General features: G+C 41.7%; 2 protein-coding genes across 6 annotated transcripts in view; both read left to right on the top strand.

The window, feature by feature from the left end:
* The window catches only part of BICD1 (BICD cargo adaptor 1), a 271,113-nt gene extending 264,960 nt beyond the window's left edge, over positions 1 to 6,153 (top strand). For 3 of the 5 annotated variants that reach the window (XR_004176036.1, XM_003906183.5, XM_003906184.5), the window contains one exon: positions 247 to 5,991. Coding sequence is in view for 3 of the 5 variants with exons in the window: in XM_003906183.5 (XP_003906232.1) it covers positions 247 to 334 (88 nt within the window). In the remaining 2 variants the exon portion in view is untranslated. Of the gene's footprint in view, positions 1 to 246 lie in introns of all 5 variants that reach the window. The other 2 variants (XM_031650415.1, XM_031650416.1) reach the window with 1 other exon arrangement.
* A 13,796-nt stretch (positions 6,154 to 19,949) lies between these two features.
* FGD4 (FYVE, RhoGEF and PH domain containing 4) overlaps positions 19,950 to 23,036 on the top strand; it is a 259,423-nt gene continuing 256,336 nt past the window's right edge. Inside the window, exon 1 of the mRNA XM_009180494.4 lies at positions 19,950 to 20,357. Coding sequence (XP_009178758.3) covers positions 20,111 to 20,357 — 247 coding nt within the window. The 5' untranslated portion in view covers positions 19,950 to 20,110. The remainder of the gene's footprint in view (positions 20,358 to 23,036) is intronic.

The raw sequence follows: 23,036 nt of genomic DNA on the forward strand, positions 1-23,036 counted from the left end.
AAGAAAAGAGAAAAAAAAAAGAGTGCCTTTCATATATCATTTCCTTAATACATTTCATTTTTCTTTTTTATGCCTTGTTTTGAAAAGCCACCATTATCTTGGCATGCTTTAGATGGAAACCATTTACTGTGCAAGATTTCTGTTCATGTTCTTAAATGTATGCAAAAATAACTTGTCTAACCCCTACTACTGTGCCTGGCCCTTTGAAATGTGTTTCTTGCTGACGTGCTTGTTTCTCCTTTCCAGTCCTGACACAGCTCTCCCCGAGGAGCAGCCACATTCCAGCTCCCAGTGCGCCCCTCTCCACTGTCTCTCCAAGCCTCCTCACCCCTAGTCTTCATCTCCTGTGGACGAACATCTGGGGTGGAAGTTTTGTAGCCACACACAGGATACTGCCCAAGATTCAGCGGGTGTTTTCTTCTCAGTTGTTAGATGTACAATTGGATTAATGTCCGTCATTTTGGAAGACGAGAGAAAGTTGAGAAGAACACGAAGCACAGACCCTGATGTGATAAAACATTTGTGGTTTCTCTGAGTCACAGATAAACTTCTGCCATCAAATGGCTACAGTTCATTTAAGTTTAAAAAAAAGAAAAGAGAAACAGGAAACATGTCTCAGATGGCTGGCTTTACCTCGATAGCATAAGAGAGACCTAAGACATGTAAAATACATGTATTGTAATATCTTTCCTCACACTCCAAATTCAGCTAGGGAAGTTGATTCCAATATTTTTGTCATTGATATTTATTTTGTACTTTGTTTGCCACATGATTTATGTCTATAAAAATAATTTCTCTGAAGTGAATTTACTTCATTTATTTTCAAATAAGCATAATTTGCTCAATTAAGTATGAGTTTGAATTTAGTTTGAAATCTGGAATTGGCCAGACTGTGGTCATTTTTCTTGCACAAAATGATAAATGAGGTGCATCAGAATGTTAACAATAACTGTATTTTGCTGCTACGCTGGTATTGTTTATGCACTTATTTTCTAATCAGTAGCTTATTAACTGCTGGGTTTTGTTTTTGTATTTTTAACTAGAGTTCTTCACTGGACATTACTAAGTAAATCTAAGAAAGAGACTAAGTTATGATTTATTGACTTATTCAAGTTTTGATGGCATCTTTAATTTTATTTTTTCATCGCAGTTGAGTAGATGTACTGGTGCTGCTCCTTTGTATGTGTGTATGTGTGTGATAACGTTAAAGAAGGCTCAATAACTTGAAGGGAAAAAAATGGTGTGTTTATTTAACGACCAGGATTTTTTTTACTTCTCCCAAAATCAGGGTCCTACTGAGTCTTTCCTGATAAAAGGTATCAAGTACAAATAGGAGAATATATACATACATAGATGTAAGATAGCCTTTAATTAATTAATTTACCCAGAGAGTGTTCAAAGTTTGATTAAAATTGTATGTTTTGTTGTTGTTAGGTTTTTTCATAACGAATCTTCCTTGCCAAAAAACAATAGATAATAAACCTTAGCTCATTGTCTACTTTTGACAAACACTCAGGTGCCTACAAACATTCTATTATCTTGAGATAATACATGTTCCTGGTTAATTTACAGATTCTGCTGGGTAACTTTTATGACTTGATTTAAGGCAGTGGATTTTCATAGCAAAATTTATTTTGCACATAATCTGACAAACAAGGAAAACAGCTAACTGAGCTGAAAGGTCTAACACTCTTGGGCTCCTTAACCATCAAGTGCTGCCCACACAATTGCTCCTAGCCCTGATTCCTTGTCTTTGTCAGGTAGCCTTAACTTATTTAAAACCATAAGGGTTTACCTTTTCATGTAAAGACATCTGTAACTTCTCTTCAAAACAAAAATGACCCTCACTGTTAACACAAAGGACAGTTACCAGTGTAGGGCACTGAAAAAGGAGATCCAGGAGCCACTCAGCTCACTGAGCGGACATGGGTGGCACAGAAATGCAGTGGTCCATCAGAGACCAAATGGTAAGTCATAAAGCACATTGCAGGAGCTTTTGTCAGTCATACACCTATTAAGTAGTGGTCGCTGTTACCAAAGCAACCAGGACGTTTTGTGTTCTTTATATGAGTGCTATTTTCCACAGTGTCATTTATTATGCAACGTGGAGTAAAGAGTTGAATTCTTCACCAAAATAGGGATTCAGGTTAAAGTACAGAAACAAACAGAAACAAAACGATTCGACACGAAGGTCCTAACCATAGCAGCCTAACCTTCCGCTCTTTTCTACCTGCATGGCCTTGCTGTTCCTAAACATTGTCTTCATTTCACTGGTGGTGTGTCTGTCTGGTACCAGTATTGGTGTGACTGTGGATTTTATCAGAGTTCAATGAAAGAAAGCTTACCCCTGCCCTCACTTTTTGTTTTTTTATTTTTCCCCCTTTGTCAAGCACCATGTATTTGGACCTGACAAGTGGCATAGCTGCTAAGCTGACTTTTAATAAAAACTGTTTGTGCCTGAGGGAAATATATGCCTTTTTAAAACGTACCTCAGAACATGTTCCTATATCACTGCATCGGTTTTGTCTGGGGGACTGGGAGTTCAGCAGGAAGTACTGTCTGTGTGTGAGGACGGGGCAGTACTGCTGGTCGGCGATGTTGTATTTGCATTCTTTATCCCTAACTCTGGATCTAGGACTCCATGAAAAGCCGGGTCACACACAAAACATGTATTTCTTCCAATACAAAGTGTATTATTACGTCTATTATAAACTAGTTTCATTTCAGTTATTTATCTTCATAGAGTGGGAAAGGCTTGTTCTGAAATACTAATTCTATGAAAATAATAATTTTAGTGAATCTTTGCCAAGAAGTTATAGAAACTTGGAAATACATTTCTCATTTTCAGCACAAAATTAAGTGATAGTCCCTAAGAAGTAAGAGAGAATAACATGTATTTACACTGTGGCATCATTTAGTATAGTTTAAACTGAGCCATATCTCTATTTATTTAGAGGCATTTAAAATGAATCAATATGTGTAGTGTTGATAAAAATCAGTATCTGTAAAGATAACATCAGGAATTCAAAAGGAAATTGAAAAGTGGAAGAACTAGTGAGAACCGAAAAGAATGAACCTCTTTAAGACTGATTGAAGACATACTTGGAGAGGAAAAATAAACAGCAGAAATACACTAAAAAATACTGGCTAATTATTGCAAACACAGTGAGCAAAGATTAATGCTAACTAAGTAAAAGTAGTTGGCAAAGTAAACAGGTAGTTTTTAAAAAGTAAGCACAATTACAATATTGAAAAGAATAGTACGGAGAAATGCTTTTCTCCTGAGGATTTTCCTTAATCAAAAAATAAGAAGAAGCAATAAATTGTCTTTGGCCTGAGTGCTGAGTGGCATAAATAAAGGAGCTTGGCTTGATCTTTCTCGTCCACACATAATCCATTAGATCCCATTCATATATCCAATTCTGGATTCTAATAAAAGGAATTTGGAGAATTTGAGAAAAAGGAAAACTGTTAAATAAGAGAAGACCTATTTAGAAATTATACTTTAGTCTAACCAAGAGGAGGTACAATAGTGGTCTTCAAGAAAAGAACATTTAACAAATGATAGATATCAGCTAAGATATTGTTACTAAGTCTAGAATGAAAAAGGCTTCAGTGTGAAGGATGTATACTAACTCTAGGAAAGAGATTTTTAACACTGGGAAATTAACATGGAAATTGATAATCATAAGGAATAGTTGTTTTTTAAAAATTGAGTATCATTGGTGGTCTAGTAAGTATTAAGTGGCAAGATAGGAGAATGCATTTCAGTTCTGAGAGCTCATAATCCTGTGATTCTTTTAAGTTTTAAGATACGTTAAAGTTTTATTGGTTAATCATAAAATATTTTGTATTTGAAAATAGGATGGCAATCTTAATTTTTCCAAGATATTGGTTGGAAAAAAAGAAGGATTGTTGGTATTATTTTTTCTTCCAGCTATATTCTATGGTATCTTTAATATTGTTCAGAATATAGTACTTTTACTAAAAAACTTCAATTGTCGGAGTCTAGAAAACAATGTCCTCAGGAATACTTCAGAAATATAAGGTATGCAGTCCCTCAGTGGGGGCAAATGCATTTCAGATTTTGTCTTTATTTAGAAGGATCTTCAGTCTACGACATTTGCTTTTTCGTGCTTTGGAAAATATCCTTGTGCAGAGAAGTCCTTCTGTTTGAAACAAGCAGGAAACATTGGTCCAATAACCTAAGAATATGGAAATTTCTTGATATTCTGTATTAATTAAAGTTCTCTACATGTCTCAAATGGAGATCACAAAACATGAAAAGGAAGAAATGAAATACCTTTTCTTCTGGGATGAGTGTCAATTTTAATGTATAATTGTCATAATCAGTCAAAAGTTACAATCTGTCCCTCAGTGACATCGGGGGAAGCTGATGGATTTCCAGTAAGGAGCTGTGGTGGGTTCAACCTCAGGCTGCCACAAATACATTGATATGGTAGGTAGGAAGTAGGACTACATTTGAAAGAAACTTATAGGATAAAGTTCACAATTTTAAAAAGGTTGCCCTCCAGTTTTTTTGTTTGTTTATAAACTAGAGTGATTGTAAGTAATCCTTACATTTAAGGCTGCAAAAAATGTACAAGAATACGTTTTCAAGTAAAGGGAACATAATTCTTCAAAAAGCTGTTGAACTGGAGTTATGATAGGTTATGACAGATAGCATGATCAGTGCTGATACTGACAAGTACTTTTTTATCTTAAAATCAACTTCTATGGAACTACAAGATCAATCTAGCTCCCGAGTGACCTTTTCCATTGTCTGTAATAATGCCCTCGGATGAGTTGTGTCTAAAATTAAGTTCATCTTTATTTATATGCCAACTTAACTGCCAGAGTCCCTAATGTATTGCATTTGTAACCTGATCCTATTATGTTACTACCTGAAAGATTTCATCTAGACATGTCTTTCGTCCGTATTATTCAAAGTGTAATTGAAAGAGATATTTAGTATGTTCCCCAACTGAGAATTTTCCAGAATATTCTACTCAAGAAGAAGAAGAGCAATTAACTGCCTTTAGTGTAAGGGCGAGAGTGCATAGAAATATGCAATGTAAAATGTTTGCATGAATTATTTCACATCATGTAAGCTTTCCCATATTCATAAGATGAACACTATAGAAGTCTCATTTCTCTGTGATCTTCTGTCCATTAGGAGTGTAAGGAGATTGTTATCTATATCTAGTCTCCTTTCCATATTGAAATGCATGGCTCTAATCCTTGGTGTATTTTTATCCCTTACTTCTCGAGTTATTTAAAATTTGCCCTGTTTAAACTGAAGCCTGGATAAACTGCTGAGCCAGATTATTCCTGTGATTGGAATTTCATTGCTGTAGAACACTCGTTGAGAACATATTTTTTACTTTTTTTCTTTCAGAATTATTATTCGATCATTTTCTCTAATGAAAACACCGAGAAGTAAATCTGGTGCTTCTTAGTGTAAATATGTTTTTCTTTTTAAAAAACCATTTTAAAACAAAGATGAGAGAACTATAAAGTAAGGGGAAATATCATTTTATTTAAAAATAATTATTCAGTGATAGATAATGGAGATATAGAATGAACCATTGGGTTCATAGGTATGATTTATGCAGCCAATCTTAGAGGAAATACATCATTTTAACATTATTCCCACGAAATGTTTAAGCTCCATGGTTTGACTATGAGAGTCAAACAATTATTATTTGAAAATCTCATGACATTTTTATAATCTACTCTGTTTTTATTTGCATGATTATGCTTACGTGATGAACCATCCATGATTCTGATGCTGTATTTCTTTCCAGTATTAACATGTGTATTGTGTGGCCAACCTTGATTTGTACACTGTATTATTGTTGTAATGATTCAACTGTTCCTACATTTAATTGCAATTTTATTATTATGCCTTTTGGGGTTAAATGATGTGAAGTGTTTCCACCTACTGATAAATACCATATGAAAACGTGACTAAAAGACTGATCTAAGAAACTTTTTTGTTGTTATTTTTAAAAATATGAATTTCAAAAGAAATGTTCTCAAAGACACATGCATTTGTTTTAAATTCAAAAAATTCTTATGAATTGATTATTGCTTGTACTTTAACTTTTTTTATTGTAGACAATCCTAAGTGAATAATGTCTCATGGGAGAATCCACATCATATGTGCTTGTATTTGTGTAATCTGATCATGCACTCAATGGTTGGAAAAGGCACTCCAGTGCTAAGAAAATAACCAGAAGCCAATATGTCGATTCTTATATCTTGGTTTATGTTACCAACTGCATATGGTGTAATGCATAACTTTTTCCAGTAAATAAACTGGTTATTTTTTGTTCATTTCATTAATGCTGCCTTTTTATCAATTTGAGCAGTTTTTCTGTATGTCGTTTTGATGTATACTTACAAAAAGGATAAGAGTATATGAATTCAGATATGATCTACATGTTTATTCAAAGTGAGGACTTATTTGAACTAAAAATTAAATTCCTTGCTTTAACAACAATTCTTTTTTTTTTTTTTTTTTTTTTTTTGAGACGGAGTCTTTGCTCTGTCACCCAGGCTGGAGTGCAGTGGCGAGAGCTCGGCTCACTGCAAGCTCCGCCTCCCGGGTTCACACCATTCTCCTGCCTCAGCCTCCCGAGTAGCTGGGACTACAGGCGCCTGCTACCATGCCCGACTAATTTTTTGTATTTTTTAATAGAGACGGGGTTTCACCGTGTTAGCCAGGATGGTCTCGATCTCCTAACCTTGTGATCCGTCCGTCTCGGCCTCCCAAAGTGCTGGGATTACAGGCGTGAGCCACCGCGCCCGGCCTTAACAACAATTCTATACATCCTGATAAGTAATGTGCATCAACTCTGCTAATTCCCTCCAGTTATCACCTCTTCTACTTGTAATCTTTTCTAGAAAGCTGTTTTGGCAGGAGGATATACTTGGCTGAATTCGATTAGAAATGTAGCAACATGAAGAAAATGCTTGTTCTAAAACAGGAAACATTATTTTGATGAAAGAAGAATGAAGTTTGTATGCATTATTTTGGGAGACAATTTGTCTTTGTTCTCTTTCCTCTTTGTTCTTTTTGGAACAGCAGAGTTCCAAAACTTTGAGGGAGGTTAATTGACTAGCTCCTCCTACAAATACATATTGTAGTAAATCAGCTGCTTTGGGAACCATCCACTTTGATTGATTTTATTTAAAGGGTGGAGGAGGGAGAGAGCCAGATAGAATATGGCATTCTGGTGAGTTAAAATATCTAACGCAGGCCGGGCGCGGTGGCTCAGGCCTGTAATCCCAGCACTTTGGGAGGCCGAGACGGGCGGATCACAAGGTCAGGAGATCGAGACCATCCTGGCTAACGCGGTGAAACCCCGTCTCTACTAAAAAATACAAAAAAACTAGCCGGGCGAGGTGGCGGGCGCCTGTAGTCCCAGCTACTCGGGAGGCTGAGGCAGGAGAATGGCGTGAACCCGGGAGGCGGAGCTTGCAATGAGCTGAGATCCGGCCACTGCACTTCAGCCTGGGCGACAGAGCGAGACTCCGTCTCAAAAAAAAATAAAAATAAAAAATAAATAAATAAATAAATAAAAATAATAAAAATATCTAACGCAATCATTATAGCTAATCAAATTCATGCCACACGGGCAGCCAACATCCTGGCTAAAGTTGTCTGCTCACCTGCTACATAAATATAGCACTAGAAATAATGTCAACTTTTCTACAAATCTCTCCTTTTTCTCTTCCAAAAGAACTATTGTTTTTCTCTGAGGTTGGATCTATAAGTCTATTTGATACTTGACTTTCTCTTACATGATAAAGCTGATAGTCTGTCACATTCAAAAGCAAAAACAGCTGGATGCATCAAGAGAGTCTCCTCTTATCTATCTGTTTTGCAGGCAACTTGGGCAGCCTATATTGTGAAGGCATTGGGAGGATTCCTGCAACCCATAAGAGATGAGAAAGAGATCAGAATTGGTGGGAACTTGAGGGAGTCTTGCTCTCTCACCCAGGCTGGAGCGCAGTGGCACGATCTCGGCTCACTGCAACCTCCAACTCCCTGGTTCAAGCTATTCTCCTGCCTCAGCCTCCTGAGTAGCTGGGGTTACAGGCACGTACTACCGTGCCCAGCTAATTTTTGTATTTTTAGTAGAGATGGGGTGTCATCATGTTGGCCAGGATGGTCTTGATCTCCTGACCTCATGATCTGCTCGCCTCGGCCTCCCAAAGTGCTGGGATTACAGGCGTGAGCCACCACACCCGGCCGAATTTTCTTTTTTTTCTTCCTTTTGAAACATGGCCTCACTCTGCCACCCAGGCAGGAGTGCAGTGGCATGATCTTGGCTCACTGCAGCCTCTACCTCCTGGGCTCAAACGATTCTGCAACCTCAGCCTCCTAAGTAGCTGGGATCACAGGCATGTACCACCATGCCTGGCTAATTGTTTAATTTTTTTTTTGTACAGATGAGGTCCCACTATGTTGCCTAGGCTGGTCTTGAGCTACTGGGCTCAAGTAATTCTCTCACCTGAGACTCTGAAAGTGTTGTAATTACAGGCATGAGCCACATCGCCCAGCCAGGAAAGGATTTTCTTAGTTTTTGGTTGTACACATGCTGACTAGTACCTTGTAGGAACTCAGTCAATTTTGAATTAGAGTAGTTGTTCCTGAGAAGTGAGTTTCTTGGCTTTCTTGATATCTAGCTTTCTCATAAGACATCCAGAATTGAGTTTACAGAACCTAATGTCACCTACTTAAATAATTACAGCAGGCACTACATATCAACTAATTGGGGGAAATGGCCTTTAAATTAAGTGAATGCTTATTCCTATCATTCTTTCTTAGTGAATCTAAAAACTGGATCTCTAACACTGTAACAGGAGGCTAAGTACGTATGATGAAATAATCTAAGAGTTGTTCTTCTTTTTTGTGTGTGTGACAAGATCTTGCTGTGTTGCCCAGGCTGGAGTGCACTGGCGAGATCACAGTTCACTGCAGCCCTGACCTCACAGGCTCAAGTGATCCTCCCACTGCAACCTCCTAAGTAGCTAGGACCACAGGTGCACACCATCATGCCTGGCTACTTTTTTATTTTTTGTAAAGATGAGGTCTTCCTATGTTGCCCAGTCTGGTTTCAAAGCCCTAGACTCAAGCGATGCTCCTGCCACGGCCTCTCAAAGTGCTGGGATTACACAGGTATGAGTCACCATGCCCAATTGAGTTTTTTAAACAATCTATGAATCAACTACACTTAAATGCTTTAGAAGACCGTCAGAATAATTAATCCACAAAATAACTGTCAAGGAAGATAAATCTCTGGGAAAAATATTGCCAGTGTCAAAAGTAAACAATTTATAATATAATTTGAATGTAGGAAGCAACGTAAAGATAAATCATAACTATATTGGCTTCTTGTTAAATAGTAAAGAAACGTTAAAGTAAGAATATCTTGTTTTCTTTTTTTTTTTTTTGAGACAGAGTCTCGCACTGTTTCCTAGGCTGGAGTGCAGTGGCGTGATCTCAGTTCACTGCAAGCTCCGCCTCCTGGGTTCACACCATTCTCCTGCCTCAGCCTCCCCAGTAGCTGGGACTACAGGTGCCCACCACCACACCTGGCTAATTTTTTTGTATTTTTAGTAGAAATGGGGTTTCACCATGTTAGCCAGGATGCTGTTGATCTCCTGACCTCGTGATCTGCCCGCCTCGACCTCCTGAAGTGCTGGGATTACAGGCGTTAGCCACTGTGCCCAGCCTTTTTTTTTCTTTTTTTTTTTTTAAGATTTATTTAGTTAGTTAGTTTTTAGTTTCACTTTTGTTGCTCAGGCCAGAGTACAATGGGGCGATCTCAGCTCACTGCAACCTCCACCTCCCAAGTTCAAGTGATTCTCCTACCTCGGCCTCTGGAGTAGCTGAGATTACCACCATGCCTGGTTAATTTTTTGTATTTTTAGTAAAGATGGGGTTTCACCATGTTGGCCAGCCTGGTCCTGAACTCCTGACGTCAGATGATCCACCCTCCTGACCTCGGAATACAGGTGTGAGCCACCACGCCCGGCCCCTCATTTTCCTTATTATCTATATCAGTAGGGGATAAAAGAAAGATAATTCAGTAAGTTAGCTTCTGTTACTACTAAAGTCAGGTGAAAGACTGTAAAAAGTAGGATAGACGTATGTTTCATATGCCAAGATGGGCTTGTCTATATAATTTGCTAGTCCCAGTGCAAAATGAAAATGCAGGACTCCTTGATCAAAAAATAGAAAGAATTTCAAGACAGTGACAGTAATGCATTAGGTCAAGCATGGGGTCCTTTTAAGCACAGGGCCTTGTTTGACTGCAGGGATCCACAGGCCTTGAAGTCAGCCTTGCCCCAGAATATGCTGAAATAATGATTCAGGATCTCAACACTGAATGTAGCTATTCAGAAACTGGGCTTTGTTGACCAGGCGCTGTGGATCACGCCTGTAATCCTAGCACTTTGGGAGGCCAAAGCAGGTGGATCACGAGGTCAGGAGTTTGAGACCAGCCTGACTAAAATGGTGAAACCCCGTCTCTACTAAAAATACAAAAATTAGCCAGACTTGGTGGTGCGCGCCTGTAATCCCAGCTATTCAGGAGGTTGAGGCAGGAGAACAGCTTGAACCCGGGAAGCAGAGGTTGCAGTGAGCTGAGATTGCACCACTGTGCTCCAGCCTGGGCGACAGAGCAAGACACTATCTCAAAAATTTAAAAAAAATATATATATATGTGTGTGTGTATATATATATGGATATACACACACACACATATATATAGAGGAAACTGGGCTTTGTTTGTAACAAAATAGATTTCTAAGTTTCTGTGCTTGGAAGGAAAAATATTAACGTGTTTATGTCCTGGGGAAAAATATTTAATGCTAATATATCAAAGAGATCTAAAGTTGAATCTTGCAATACTTCCATATTCCAATGAAGCCATAGCGTGTCAACTCAAAATTTCTAAACCCTGACACGTGTATCAAGTCATACTAAGATTATAAAAATCTTTAAATCTTCAAAAAAGCAGCAGTAGACATTTTAATTAGTGTATATTAAAGTAAAACTAATTTAAGAACCCTACTGCTACTTTTATAGTTTGATGTCCTTTGAAGTTGTAAAGTATTAATAGTGTCAGTCAAATGTCACAGGAAGGTTTGCCTAACTGAAAAGAGCTATTAGCCCAAGATTAATCAGTAATTCATGACAACCTTTATTCCAAATAAATCAAAAAAGAAATTATTTACCTCATTGAAATTCATTGATTTAGAATATATGGGTGCTTATGTGTAGTAAACCACCCTATATGTAAAAAGGGGAAAATATAAAAATATATATTAAGTTTTTCTTGTTTTGGATAAAGTAACAGTGGACACCAATAAAAAAGGTTATCTGTAAAAGAGCAAAGGGTATGATAAAAGGGTGGAAGCCAGACTCTTCCAGTGTATGAATGCCTTTTTTATATATTGTTTTCAACCACGTAAATAAATGATTTATCCAAAGAAAAAAAATTAAGAAAATGTGGGCTCTTAAAAATTTCACAAGCCAGAAATAAAAGCACAAAATCGGCCGGGCGCAGTGGCTCATGCCTGTAATCCCAGCACTTTGGGAGGCCGAGGCAGGCGGATCATGAGGTCAGGAGATCGAGACCAACCTGACTAACACGGTGAAACCCCGTCTCTACTAAAAATACAAAAAAATTAGCCGAGCGTTGGGGCAGGAGCTTGTAGTCCCAGCTACTTGGGAGGCTGAGGCAGGAGAATGGCGTGAACCCTCCGGAGGCAGAGCTTGTAGTGAGCCGAGATTGCGCCACTGCACTCCAGCCTGGGCGACAGAGTGAGACTCCGTCTCTAAATAAATAAATAAATAAATAAATTTTAAAAATTGTGTTTAAATTCTAACCCTGGCACTTACTAGCTCTGTCACTTTAGAAAGGTTCTTACCCTCTCCAAGCTTAAGTGGTCTCGTTTTTTAAATGACGATTAAAAAATGCCTACTTCGGCTGGGCTCAGTGGCTCATGCCTGTAATCCCAGCACTTTGGGAGACCAAGGCGGGCGGATCACCTGAGATCGGGAAAAAAAAACCGGCTGGGTGGATCACTTGAGGTCAGGAGTTTGAGATCAGCCTGGCCAACATGATGAAACCCCAGCTCTAAATCAGCCAGGTGTGGTGGCGCGTGGTTGTAATCCCAGCTACTTGGGAGGCTGAGACAGGGAAAATTGCTTGAACCTGGGAGGTGGAGGTTGCTGTGAGCCGAGATAGGCCGCTGCACTCCAGCCTGGGCAACAGAGCGAAACTCAGCAAAAATAAAACAAAAGCCTACTTGGCAAGGTTATTACAAAGATTAAATGAAATAACATATATAACATCTTTCAAACAGTGTTTAGTCTTTAGTAGCTATTATTATTACTAGAGTTTCACTCTTTTTTTTTTTTTTTGACATGGAGTCTAGCTCTGTCACTCAGGCTGGAGTGCAGTCGCCTATCTCGGCTCACTGCAAGTTCAGTCTCCCGGGTTCACGCCATTCTCCTGCCTCAGCCTCCCAAGTAGCTGGGACTACAGGCACCTGCCACCACATCCGGCTAAATTTTTTGTATTTTTAAAATAGAGACAGGGTTTCACCGTGTTAGCCAGGATGGTCTCGATCTCCTGACGTCGTGATCCGCCTGCCTCAGCCTCCCAAAGTGCTGGGATTACAGGCGTGAACCACCGCGCCCGGCTAGAATTTTGCTCTTGTTGCCCAGGCTGGAGTGTAATGGGCGATCTCGGCTCAGGGCAACCTCCACCTCCTGGGTTCAAGCACTTCTCCTGCCTCAGCCTCCTGAGTAGCTGGGATTACAGGCATGCACCACCTCGCCTGGCCAATTTTTTGCATTTTTAGTAGAGACGGGGTTTCACCATGTTAGCCAGGCTGGTCTCTAACTCCTGACCTCAAGTGATCCACGCACCTGGGCCTCCCAAAATGCTGGGATTACAGGCCTGAGCCACCGCGCCCAGCCGATACTACCATTTTCTGTGTCTCCTCCATCCATGGTACATATATAATAGGAACTTCCAAAAGGTATGAACCCTCGTTTTGTTCCCTAATATATCTTAAACCCCTAGAGTAGAATCTGGCATGAAATAAGCTCTCAATAACAGTTGCTGAATTAACGCATGTATAAATGAATGAATGAATTTCATGTGTGTCAATATATAGGACTCCAATTATCTAGGTACTGTGTTATTAAAAATAATATTAGTGGCTGGGCGCAGTGGCTCACACCTGTAATCCCAGCACTTTGGGAGGCTGAGGCGGGCAGATCACCTGAGGTCCGGAAAAAAAAAAAATAGCTGAGCGCAGGGGCATGAGCCTGTAATCCCAGCTACTCAGGGAGGCTGAGGCAAGGGAATCGCTTGAACCCTGGGGCCAGGGGTTGCAGTGAGCCGGGATCGTGCCACTGCACTCCAGCCTGGGTGACATAGGGAGACTCTGTCTCAAACAAACAAACAAAAAAGAGTTGTATAATAATTATATAGCTATCGTAGTATGTTAGATTATGAAACTGTAATGTAAAAATAAAAAGAACAGGGAAAAAAGATTGTGTCAGATTGGGGTAGGGAGAAAGTAAAACAGATTATTAAATGGGGTGATCAGGTTAGGCCTCATCAAAAAGATGAAACAAGAAAAAAATCATTCTTTTCGTATTATGGTTGCTTCAGTTTTAAAAAATATTAAATAACCTATATTCAATTTTTTTCCCCAAATTTTGTAGAACTAATTCTCCATCTAAAAATACCAGGCCAGGTGCAGTGGCTCATGCCTATAATCTCAGCACTTTGGGAGGCCAAGGCAGGAGGATCAATTTGAGGCCAGGAGTTTGAGACAACCATAGGCAACATAGCGAGTCCTCATCTCTATAAAAAAAATTAAAAAATTAGCCAAGCATAGTGGCATCTGCTGGTAGTCCCAGCTACTGGAGAATCTGGGGTGTGAGGACTGCTTGACACCAAGAGTTTAATGCCACAGTGAACCTTGATCATGCCACTGTATTCCAGCCTGGGTGACAGAGGGAGACTATCTCAAAAAAATGAAAATAAAAATAAATATCAAACAACAGTTAACATTAAGTAATAGCATTCTCAAAAAAAAGTCTTTTTAAGTTGTGTAATAGTTTGGCATAACCATTACAAAATATGTATATATAGATATAGATATAGATATAGATTTTTTAAGAGACAGGGTTAGCTGGGTGCGGTGGCTCATGCCTGTAATGCCAGCACTTTGGGAGGCCAAGGTGGGCGATCACGAGGTCAGGAGATCAAGACTATCCTGGCCAACATGATGAAACCCTGTCTCTACTGAAAATACAAAAACTAGCTGGGCGTGGTGGTGCGCCCCTGTAGTCCCAGCTACTTGGGAGGCTGAGGCAGGAGAATTGCTTGAAACCGGGAAGTGGAGGTTGCAGTGAGCTGAGATCATGCCGCTGCACTCCAGCCTGGGCGACAGAGCAAGACTCCTCTGTCTCAAAAAAAAAAAGTAAATAAATAAGAGAGACAGGGTCTTGCTGTGTTGCCCAAGCTGGACTTGAACGCCTGGGCTCACTCCTGCCTCAGCCTCCCAAGTAGCTAAGACTGCAGCTGTGCACCATTATGCCCAGCTAATATGCATATATTTTATTTCATGACAGTGTTGCTTTAAAATCCCAATATTTATTTTATAAATCATGCCTTCTTGAAGCTTTGGGACTTGTCCACTAAGGTTTCTCCTTTAAATATTTGTATCAAATAATTTAACTCAACTGGTTTATTGATAACTGTAACTCCTCTTTTTTTTTTTTTTTTTTTTTTTGAGATAGAGTCTCGCTCTGTCATTCAGGCTGGAGTGCAATGGCACGCTCTCAGCTCACTGCAACTCCTGCTTCCCGGGTTCAAGCCATTCTCCTGCTTCAGCCTCCCAAGTAGCTGGGATTACAGGCTCACGCCCAGCTAATTTTTTGTGTTTTTAGTAGAGACAAACTCCATGTTGGTGAGGCCGGTCTCAAACTCACGACCTCAGGTGATCCGTCTGCCTCGGCCTCTCACAGTACTGAGATAACAGGCATGAGCCACTGCGCCTGGCCTTTTTTTTTCTTTTTTTGAGACGGAGTCTCATTCTGTTGCCTAGGCTGCAGTGCAGTGGCGTGATCTCGGCTCACTGCAACCTCCACCTCCCTGGTTCAAGCAATTCCCGTACCTCAGCTTCCCAAGTAGCTTGGATTACAGGAGCACATCACCAAGCCCAGCTAATTGTTTTGTCTTTTTTTTTTTTTTTTAGTAGAGATGGGGTTTCACCATGTTGGCCAGACCAGTCCCGAACTCCTGACTTCAGGCGATCCGCCCACCTTGGACTCTGAAAGTGCTGGGATTACAGGCATTAGCCACTGTACCCAGCCAACTGTCAATTCTAAGGGACTTGTAATTGACTGTATAAATAATCTTTGAGATAAGTCATAATGTTATTTTTCAACATAGAGACAGAAACTAGGCTATTTTTTCTTCTAGTCCTTAATTCCAACTCTCTTCTCCTTGAATGACCCTTTCACCCAGATTTTCTATAAAATTAATGGCATCTTTTAAAATATTTTCTCATAGACTTCCTAATACAAAAGTAAGAACTATTATTACGTTGCTGGTCAGGTGCGGTGGCTCATGCCTGTGATCCTAGCAGTTTGGGAGGCCGAGGCAGGAGGATGGATTGCTTGAGGTCAAAAGTTCAAGACCAACCAGGCCAACATAGCAAAAACCTTTCTCTAAAATAAATAAATAAATAAAAATAAAGAAGTATTATTTGCCTGGGTGTGGTGGCTCATGCCTGTAATCCCGGCACTTTGTGAGGCCAAGGTTGGTGGATCACCTGAGGTCAGGAGTTCAGACCAGCCTGGCCAATATGGTAAAACCCTGTCTCCACTAAAAATACAAAAAAATGGCCGGGTGCGGTGGCAGGCGCCTGTAGTCCCAGCTACTCAGGAGGCTGAGGCAGAATGGTGTGAACCCGGGAGGCAGAGCTTGCAGTGAGCCGAGATCGCGCCATTGCACTCCAGCCTGGGCGACAGAGCGAGACTCTGTCTCAAAACACACACACACACACACATATATACACACACAAATTAGCTGAGCGTGGTGGTGGATGCCTGTAATCCCAGCCACTTGGGAGGCTGAGGCAGGAGAATTGCTTGAACCTGGAAGGTGGAGGTTGCAGTGAGCCAAGATCGTACTATTGCACTCTAGCTTGGGTGACAAGATGGAGACTCCATCTCAATTTAAAAAAAAAAAAAGAAGTATTATTACATTGCTAAGCTTTGCATTACTTTTTTTTTTTTTTTTTTTTTTCTGTCTAGTGTTACCATTTTTCTTAGGTTTATATAGATTCAAACTTCAAAGTTGGCTATTTCAGCAGAATTACCAGAAATTAGTATATATTTAAAAGTCAGTGTTTGCTTTATTCACATGAATAGTTGTCCTAATTCTGGGTTACTTTATTAGAATATAAAGGCCACGGTACTTAATATGTTTATGTAATATGGAAAGGGCATCATCACATTTTATACCTAGGTAAGTACTAGGAGTACTTAACAAATATCAAACAGTCGGGTGTGGTGGCTCACACCTGTAATCCCAGCACTTTGGGAGGCTGAGGCTGGCGGATCACTTGAGGTCAGGAGTTCAAGACCAGCCTGGCCAACATGGTGAAACCCCGTCTCCACTAAAAATGCAAAAATTAGTCAGACATGGTGGCGGGTACCTGTAATCCCAGCCACTTGGGAGGCTGAGGCACAGAGAATTGCTTGAACCTGGGAGGCGGAGGTTGCAGTCAGCTGAGATCATGCCTGGACTCTGTCTAGACTCCAGACAAAGTAAGATTCCATCTCAAAAAACAAAAATAAAAACAAAACAAAATAAATATCAAACAAATAAATATCAAAGATGAGAATAAAGCCTAATTGGTGAAAATCTTCCCTACTAAAAGTCTATTCAATTATTTCTTGTGAAGAGTTCTTTTTCTTTTTGCATCAGTGGAATCTAAAAAATTTCTTTATGATCAACTGAGCAAAATTATACCAACTATCAAACATGAAACACTGGAATATGTGCTGAAGTAATGGCATTCTCCTGGCACTTGCAATCCTATACTGAAGTATACCCATGCTTCTAAAGCAATTCCATTAATTTAGGATGTAAAATTCAATATAATATAGTTAAAATATGTTCTAGAGTGCATCTGATAAAGTTTGAAAACAGACTTGCAGAGCCTGTGACAGTGTGTATTTTCAGATGGAAAAACTGTGCCTAAGGTGTTGTTCAAATTATTCAAGAACTGATTGTGTTCTTAAAGATCTCCTAGATAAGCAAATACACAGGATGATAATTGGCTAAGTGATAATCACACCAATTAGGCTGCGGAGGCAGTGTCAGATTTTTAAGTTCAAGATCCTATTAACAGCCTAGCCTTACTCATTATACTTGTCAACTTGTCACTGGCAGAGGTTCTCTGTGTCCTTGGACAGGATTTGCATCTCTGCCTCACAGACAGGAAGTTTGGGAGACATCTGCTCAGTTGAGGATAAAAACTTTAATTTCACCTGGAATAAATTAGCTTATTTTTTTCAGATTGGCCACAGATACAGGTCTGCCAGTCCCATTCATTCATTTATTTCTCAAATGTTTGCTTCTCTTTTTCTAGTAATAAAGTAATATATATTTCCTGTAGCCAGTTTGAAAGATACGGAAAAGTGGAAAGGAAGCAATACAATTCACCCATAATCTCTCTCAATGAAAACTGCTGTTAATATTTTGGTGCCTTTCCTTGAATCATGTTGAATATACAATTTTAAATCCTGTTTTTCACCTTGTAACACTTATGGTGAATATTTTTGTAGGTTATTAAAAGTTTGCAATTACAATATTTTTAAGGTTGACAAAATATTCATAGGATGAATAAATTATACTTTTTAAAAAACAAAATATTCTCCTATATTGGCTACTAAAAAAAAAGAAAAAAAAAAACCCATAAATAGTGATGCCATTAAAATCAATCTTTCTTTCTTTTTTTCTTTCCCCTGTAGAGAGAAGGGCTCATGTTCTTGCCCGGGCTGGTCTCGAATTCCTGGACTCAAGAAATCCTCCCACCTGAGCCTCCCAAAGCATTGGGATTACAGTCAGGAGCCACCGTGCCCAGCCTTTTTTTTTTTTTAAGGCTAGTTATGGAAAGCAATTGGAGTGGAGAAGAAACAAAGAAACAAAGAAATCTGTAACTGGTTGTCATCAGTCTGTTGTAAACATCACTGGAGATGGTACTTGGGTGAATGACTATTTGAAAAAAGGTGGGGTGGCTTCCAAGATGGAAGCGATGGCTGGAGAACTTGGCTTGAGCTGGGGTACTTGGAATGGTGTCTTTTTGCCTCCTATCTGTGTGATTTTGGGACACAGCCTCTTTTTTATTAGACTAGTGAATTTTCAAATGCAGATAAGCAAGTCAATTTAAAATGTATTTTTTTGGTCAGGCACTGTGGCTAACGACTGTAATCCCAGCTCCTTGGGAGGTCAAGGTGGGAGGAACTCTTGAGTCCAGGGGTTGGAGAGCAGTCTGGTCAACATAGGAAAACCTCATCTCCACTAAGAATAAATAAACAAATGCTACTACTAATAATAATTAGCTGAGTGTGGTGGCATGGGCCTGTAGTTCCCGCTAGTGGTGGGGCTGAGGCAGTAGGATCCCTTGAGCCCAGGAGGTCCAGGCTGCAGTGAGTTGATAGGGCCACTGCACTCCAGCTTGGGTCAGGGTGTGATCGGTATCTAAAAAACAAACATACAAACAAAAAAGCATTTCTTCAACTTAGTATTTAGCTGGTGTTAAAAACAAAAACATGACTTGATAATTTAAAAGGACTCTAGGCTGGGCGCAGTGACTCCAGCCTGTATCCCAGCGCTTTGGGAGGCCAAGGCAGTAGGATTGCTTGAGCCCAGGAGTTAGAAACCAGCCTCGGCAACATAGCGAGGCCTCATTTCTACGAAACCTACAAAAATTAGCCAGCAGTAGTGGCGCGCCCCTGTTGTCCCAGCTACTCAGGAGGCTGAGGCAGTAGAATCGCTTGAGACCAGAGGGTCGAGGCTGCAGTGAGCTATGATCACAACACTGCACTGCAGCCTTGGTGACAGAGCGAGACCCTGTCTCAAAACAAACAAACAAACAAAGTAAAAGGACTGTAAATTGTATTCCTAATTAAGTCCTGAATGGAGGGTCTGCTGCTTTTCTGGAAACCTGTGGATTGTTACCTCTACCCCTGCTCGTTTATTTCCACACCCCTTATTTCATTTTCTGTCCCTGGCAAAATGTTTGGTTCAGTGGAGTAAGGACAGACTTCAGTGCGGAGACTCCAGCTCTGCGGTGTTACGTGACCCCACTGTAGGTTCAGCACCTTGCTGATCTGAAATACTTATTCGGTAGTTTTAGGACATAAGATTAAGGGTTCAACACAACGGCTTGAGACACATATGCGACCCTCAGAGTGTGGGTCTGCGAGAATGCAAGCACTCTGGACATGTAGCTGACTTCTTCCCGACTGCACTGCGTGGCCCGCAGGTGAGCGCGGCCCCCAGCCTCGCAGCACCCCAGGTGTGCGGCCGCAGGTGCGCGCCCGCGCGGCTCCCCTCCGCCGAAGGGCGAGGCAGTAGCGCGGCGGGGCGGGGCCGGCCAGAGCGAACCGGCTCCAGCTCCCGGGCCGCGCCCAGGGCGGTCCGCTGGGCACTGCAAGTTCTTGGCGGCTTCCCCGGCCGGAGGAGGCGGCGGCGGCGGCGCCAACAGGCTGAGCCCTCTGCGCTCTCCTTCTCCCGCCCTTGGGGGCCTGCTGGCGATTGGCTCCAGAGGAAGGGGTGGAGGCAGCCCCGGCCTGGCCACTGCGGTAGCGGCTTTGAGTGAGTGCGGGAGCTGCAGAGACCGAGACGCTGCGGCTGCCGCAGGAGGAGTTGCAGCCAAACTCGTCGCGACGCCCGGAGGGAGCGTCCCGGGAAGGAGAGGGAGAGGAGGCACTCGCTGAGGAGACGCCGCAGTAGAGGGCGCCTCCGGAGTCGCACCGAACCTGGGCATGCAGGCGACGCCCCCCAGGGGCCGCTCGCGGCTGGACGGCAGCGGGAGAAGTCGCGGAGCGGCGGTCGAGCCCGGCACGATGAGCGACGAGGGCGGCTCCAACTTCAGGCGGGTGGCGATCCGGCGGAAGTCCAACCCCTCCTACCTGCCGCCCGGGGTCCCCCGGCCCTGGAGCAGTCCTGCGTCGCACCTGGGACGTGCGGGGACGGCTGCCTTCAAGGGCCAGGTGCCCTCAGGCACCACAGGTAAGCGCCTCGGGGCGCGGGGGGAGGGTGGCCCCGGCGCGTAGGTGCGAGTGAGGGACGCTCTCAGCGCCCTGCAGGTGCGCCCTCTCCTCCCGCTGCGGAAGTAACTGGTTCGAGAGACTCGTCGTGGAAGGCTGCGGTCGGCCGCCCACTCCCTTAGCTATGCTGTCCCTTCCCCCAGAGGACCTTGGGCAGGAATCCGCCTACCGCTGAGCTTGCCCTGGAGGTCACTTCTCAGAGAATTCAGAAAGTAAAGGTATAATTCTTTCTTTCTCTCTAACTTTTGTTAGGAATTGGAAAGACCAGTTTTCTAGCTACTGAAGCTTAAGCTGCTTCGCTAAATTCCTGCTTTGGGCAGCCGTGGTGAAGGCCTAATAGGGTGAAGGGGAGGCTGATGTCCACCCAGGTCCGACAACTTAGGTGTGGTGAGCAAACCTCCTTAGTGCCTGGGTTTTCTTAAAGGGACGTTTGACTCCCAGGCTGTGTGTGAAAAGCGGCAAGGAAAGCTGTTCCTGGTATCAGAAAACGGAATCATTATTGCTGTTTTCGTGTTAATAGGTTCAGATGTCAGTAATGCGGTGTTGTGATTTCTGAATTCTCATCGAATAAGTCCTCAAGGTGATCTATTCAAGGCCAAATAATTTCCCCCGTCTTGTAAATGTGTTCCTTCTCCCCAGGCGAGTTTGAAACTAGGGATTTCTTTTTTCTTTGATTTGCAAAACTTCATTAAAATCCCCTCCCCTCCTTTATGCGGTAACCAGAGATGTCTGCTATGTAGACCAGCTTACGAGGCAAAACTTCATTTAAGCAGCAGAAATACAAATAATTCTAATTATTTTCACGCATTTCATTCTGATTAAGCAAATATGACGATTTAAATATGACAAATTTTAGAGCTTTTAAATGTTCCCTTTTAGTCCTGGTTCTGAAGTTGTAGTAGGCATAGAGCAGAAAAACATGATGAATTAAAAATATATAACTACACTAGATAAGGGCAGAAATTGTGAGGTGAGAACATATGTAAACAAGTAACTGAATTACAGTGCCTTCGGTCTTTCCTCGTCTACAGAATGAGGACACTAGTGAAACAGTTTCTGAACTCTCTTCCAGTCTTAGGTATGATTCACTCAAACTAATGGGAGTGCTGGAGTGCAGTGGCATGATCTCAGCTCACTGCAACCGCTGCCTCCTGAGTTCAAGCGATTTTCCTGCCTAAGCCTCCCGAGTGGCTGGGATTACAGACGTGCGCCACCATGCCCAACTAATTTTTCTGCTTTTAGTAGTTGCCCAGGCTGGTCTCGAACTCCTGACCTCAAGTGATCCACCCGCCTCAGCCTCCCAAAGTGCTGGGATTACAGTTGTGAGTCACCGCTTCCAGCCTCAAATTGCTTATCATTTTACTTAAAATCACCTGGCTTAATTACAAACCCATTGAGTAGGTGAAAAGAGGAAGTGCCCTCTTAGCGGTAAGGATAAAAAGGAGTTGTGGCAGTCTACAAATCATTTCTACAAGGTGGCTCTGCTTTTTTTGTTTTCCATTCTCTCTCTCTCTCTCTCTTTTTTTTTTTTTTGAGACGCAGTTTTGCTCTTGTCCTGCAGGCTGGAGTGCAGTGGCGCAATCTCGGCTCACTGCAACCTCTGCCTCCTGATTTCAAGATTCTCCTGCCTCAGCCTCCTGAGTCGCTAGGGTTACAGGTGCCTGCCACCACGCACAGCTCATTTTTGTACTTTTAGTAGAGACGAGGTTTCACCATGTTGGCCAGACATTTTTTTTTTTTTTTAAGAGACGGGTTGCTTGGCACGGGGGCTCACGCCTGTAATCCCAGCACTTTGAGAGACCGAGGGGGAGGATCGCTTGAGCCCAGGAGTTTGAGACCAGCCTGGGAACATTTCAAAACGCCGTCTCTACAAAAAATGACCCGGTGCAGGCTGAAGTGGGAGGATCCCTTGAGCTCAGGAGGTGGAGGCTGCAGTGAGCCATGATCGTTTCACTGTATTCCAGCCTGGGCAACAGAGTGAGACCTTATCTCAAACAGAGAGAGAGAGAGAGGGAGAGAGAGAGAAGGGGAGAGGGGAGTCAGAGAGAGATGGAGTCTCACTGTGTTGCCCAGGCTAAGGCTGGAGTGCTATGGCTATTCGTAGGTACAATCGTAGCTCACTACAGCTTTGAACTTACGGGCTCAAAGCTATCCTTCTGCCTCAGTCTCCTAAGTAGATGAGTCTACAGGCACACACCAATTTTTTTTTTTTTAATTCAGAGAAAACCCAGAGCAGTTTTTTTAAAATGGAGAACCTAGCAATACCTTTTCTAGATGTGTTACATTGTTTCAATATTGTTAACTGGCTGAAACTCAAAATTCTTGTTGCTATTTTCAGGGTTGAAAAGTAATTATCTTAATAGATACAGCCGTTCCCCTTTCCATAATAAAATCTGTAGTATCTGTGAGAGAATGATCTAGTGTTTTGAGAAGTACTCTCAAACTACTGGATGACCACACCCTGTTCACTTTGGGAAGGGTAAAAACTATTTTAGAAAATGCTTTCTTCTGTGACTCAAATCTGCCTCCCTATTAGTTCAATAGTCTCATTGAACTATTTATCATTAGATAATTCTGTTCCTCCCCCCTCATCAAAAAGTAAACCAGATTTAAATTACTGAAAAGTGCCAGTTCATTCTAT

The sequence above is a fragment of the Papio anubis genome, chromosome 9, assembly GCF_008728515.1.
Source record: "Papio anubis isolate 15944 chromosome 9, Panubis1.0, whole genome shotgun sequence".
NCBI classification, from domain to species: domain Eukaryota; kingdom Metazoa; phylum Chordata; class Mammalia; order Primates; family Cercopithecidae; genus Papio; species Papio anubis.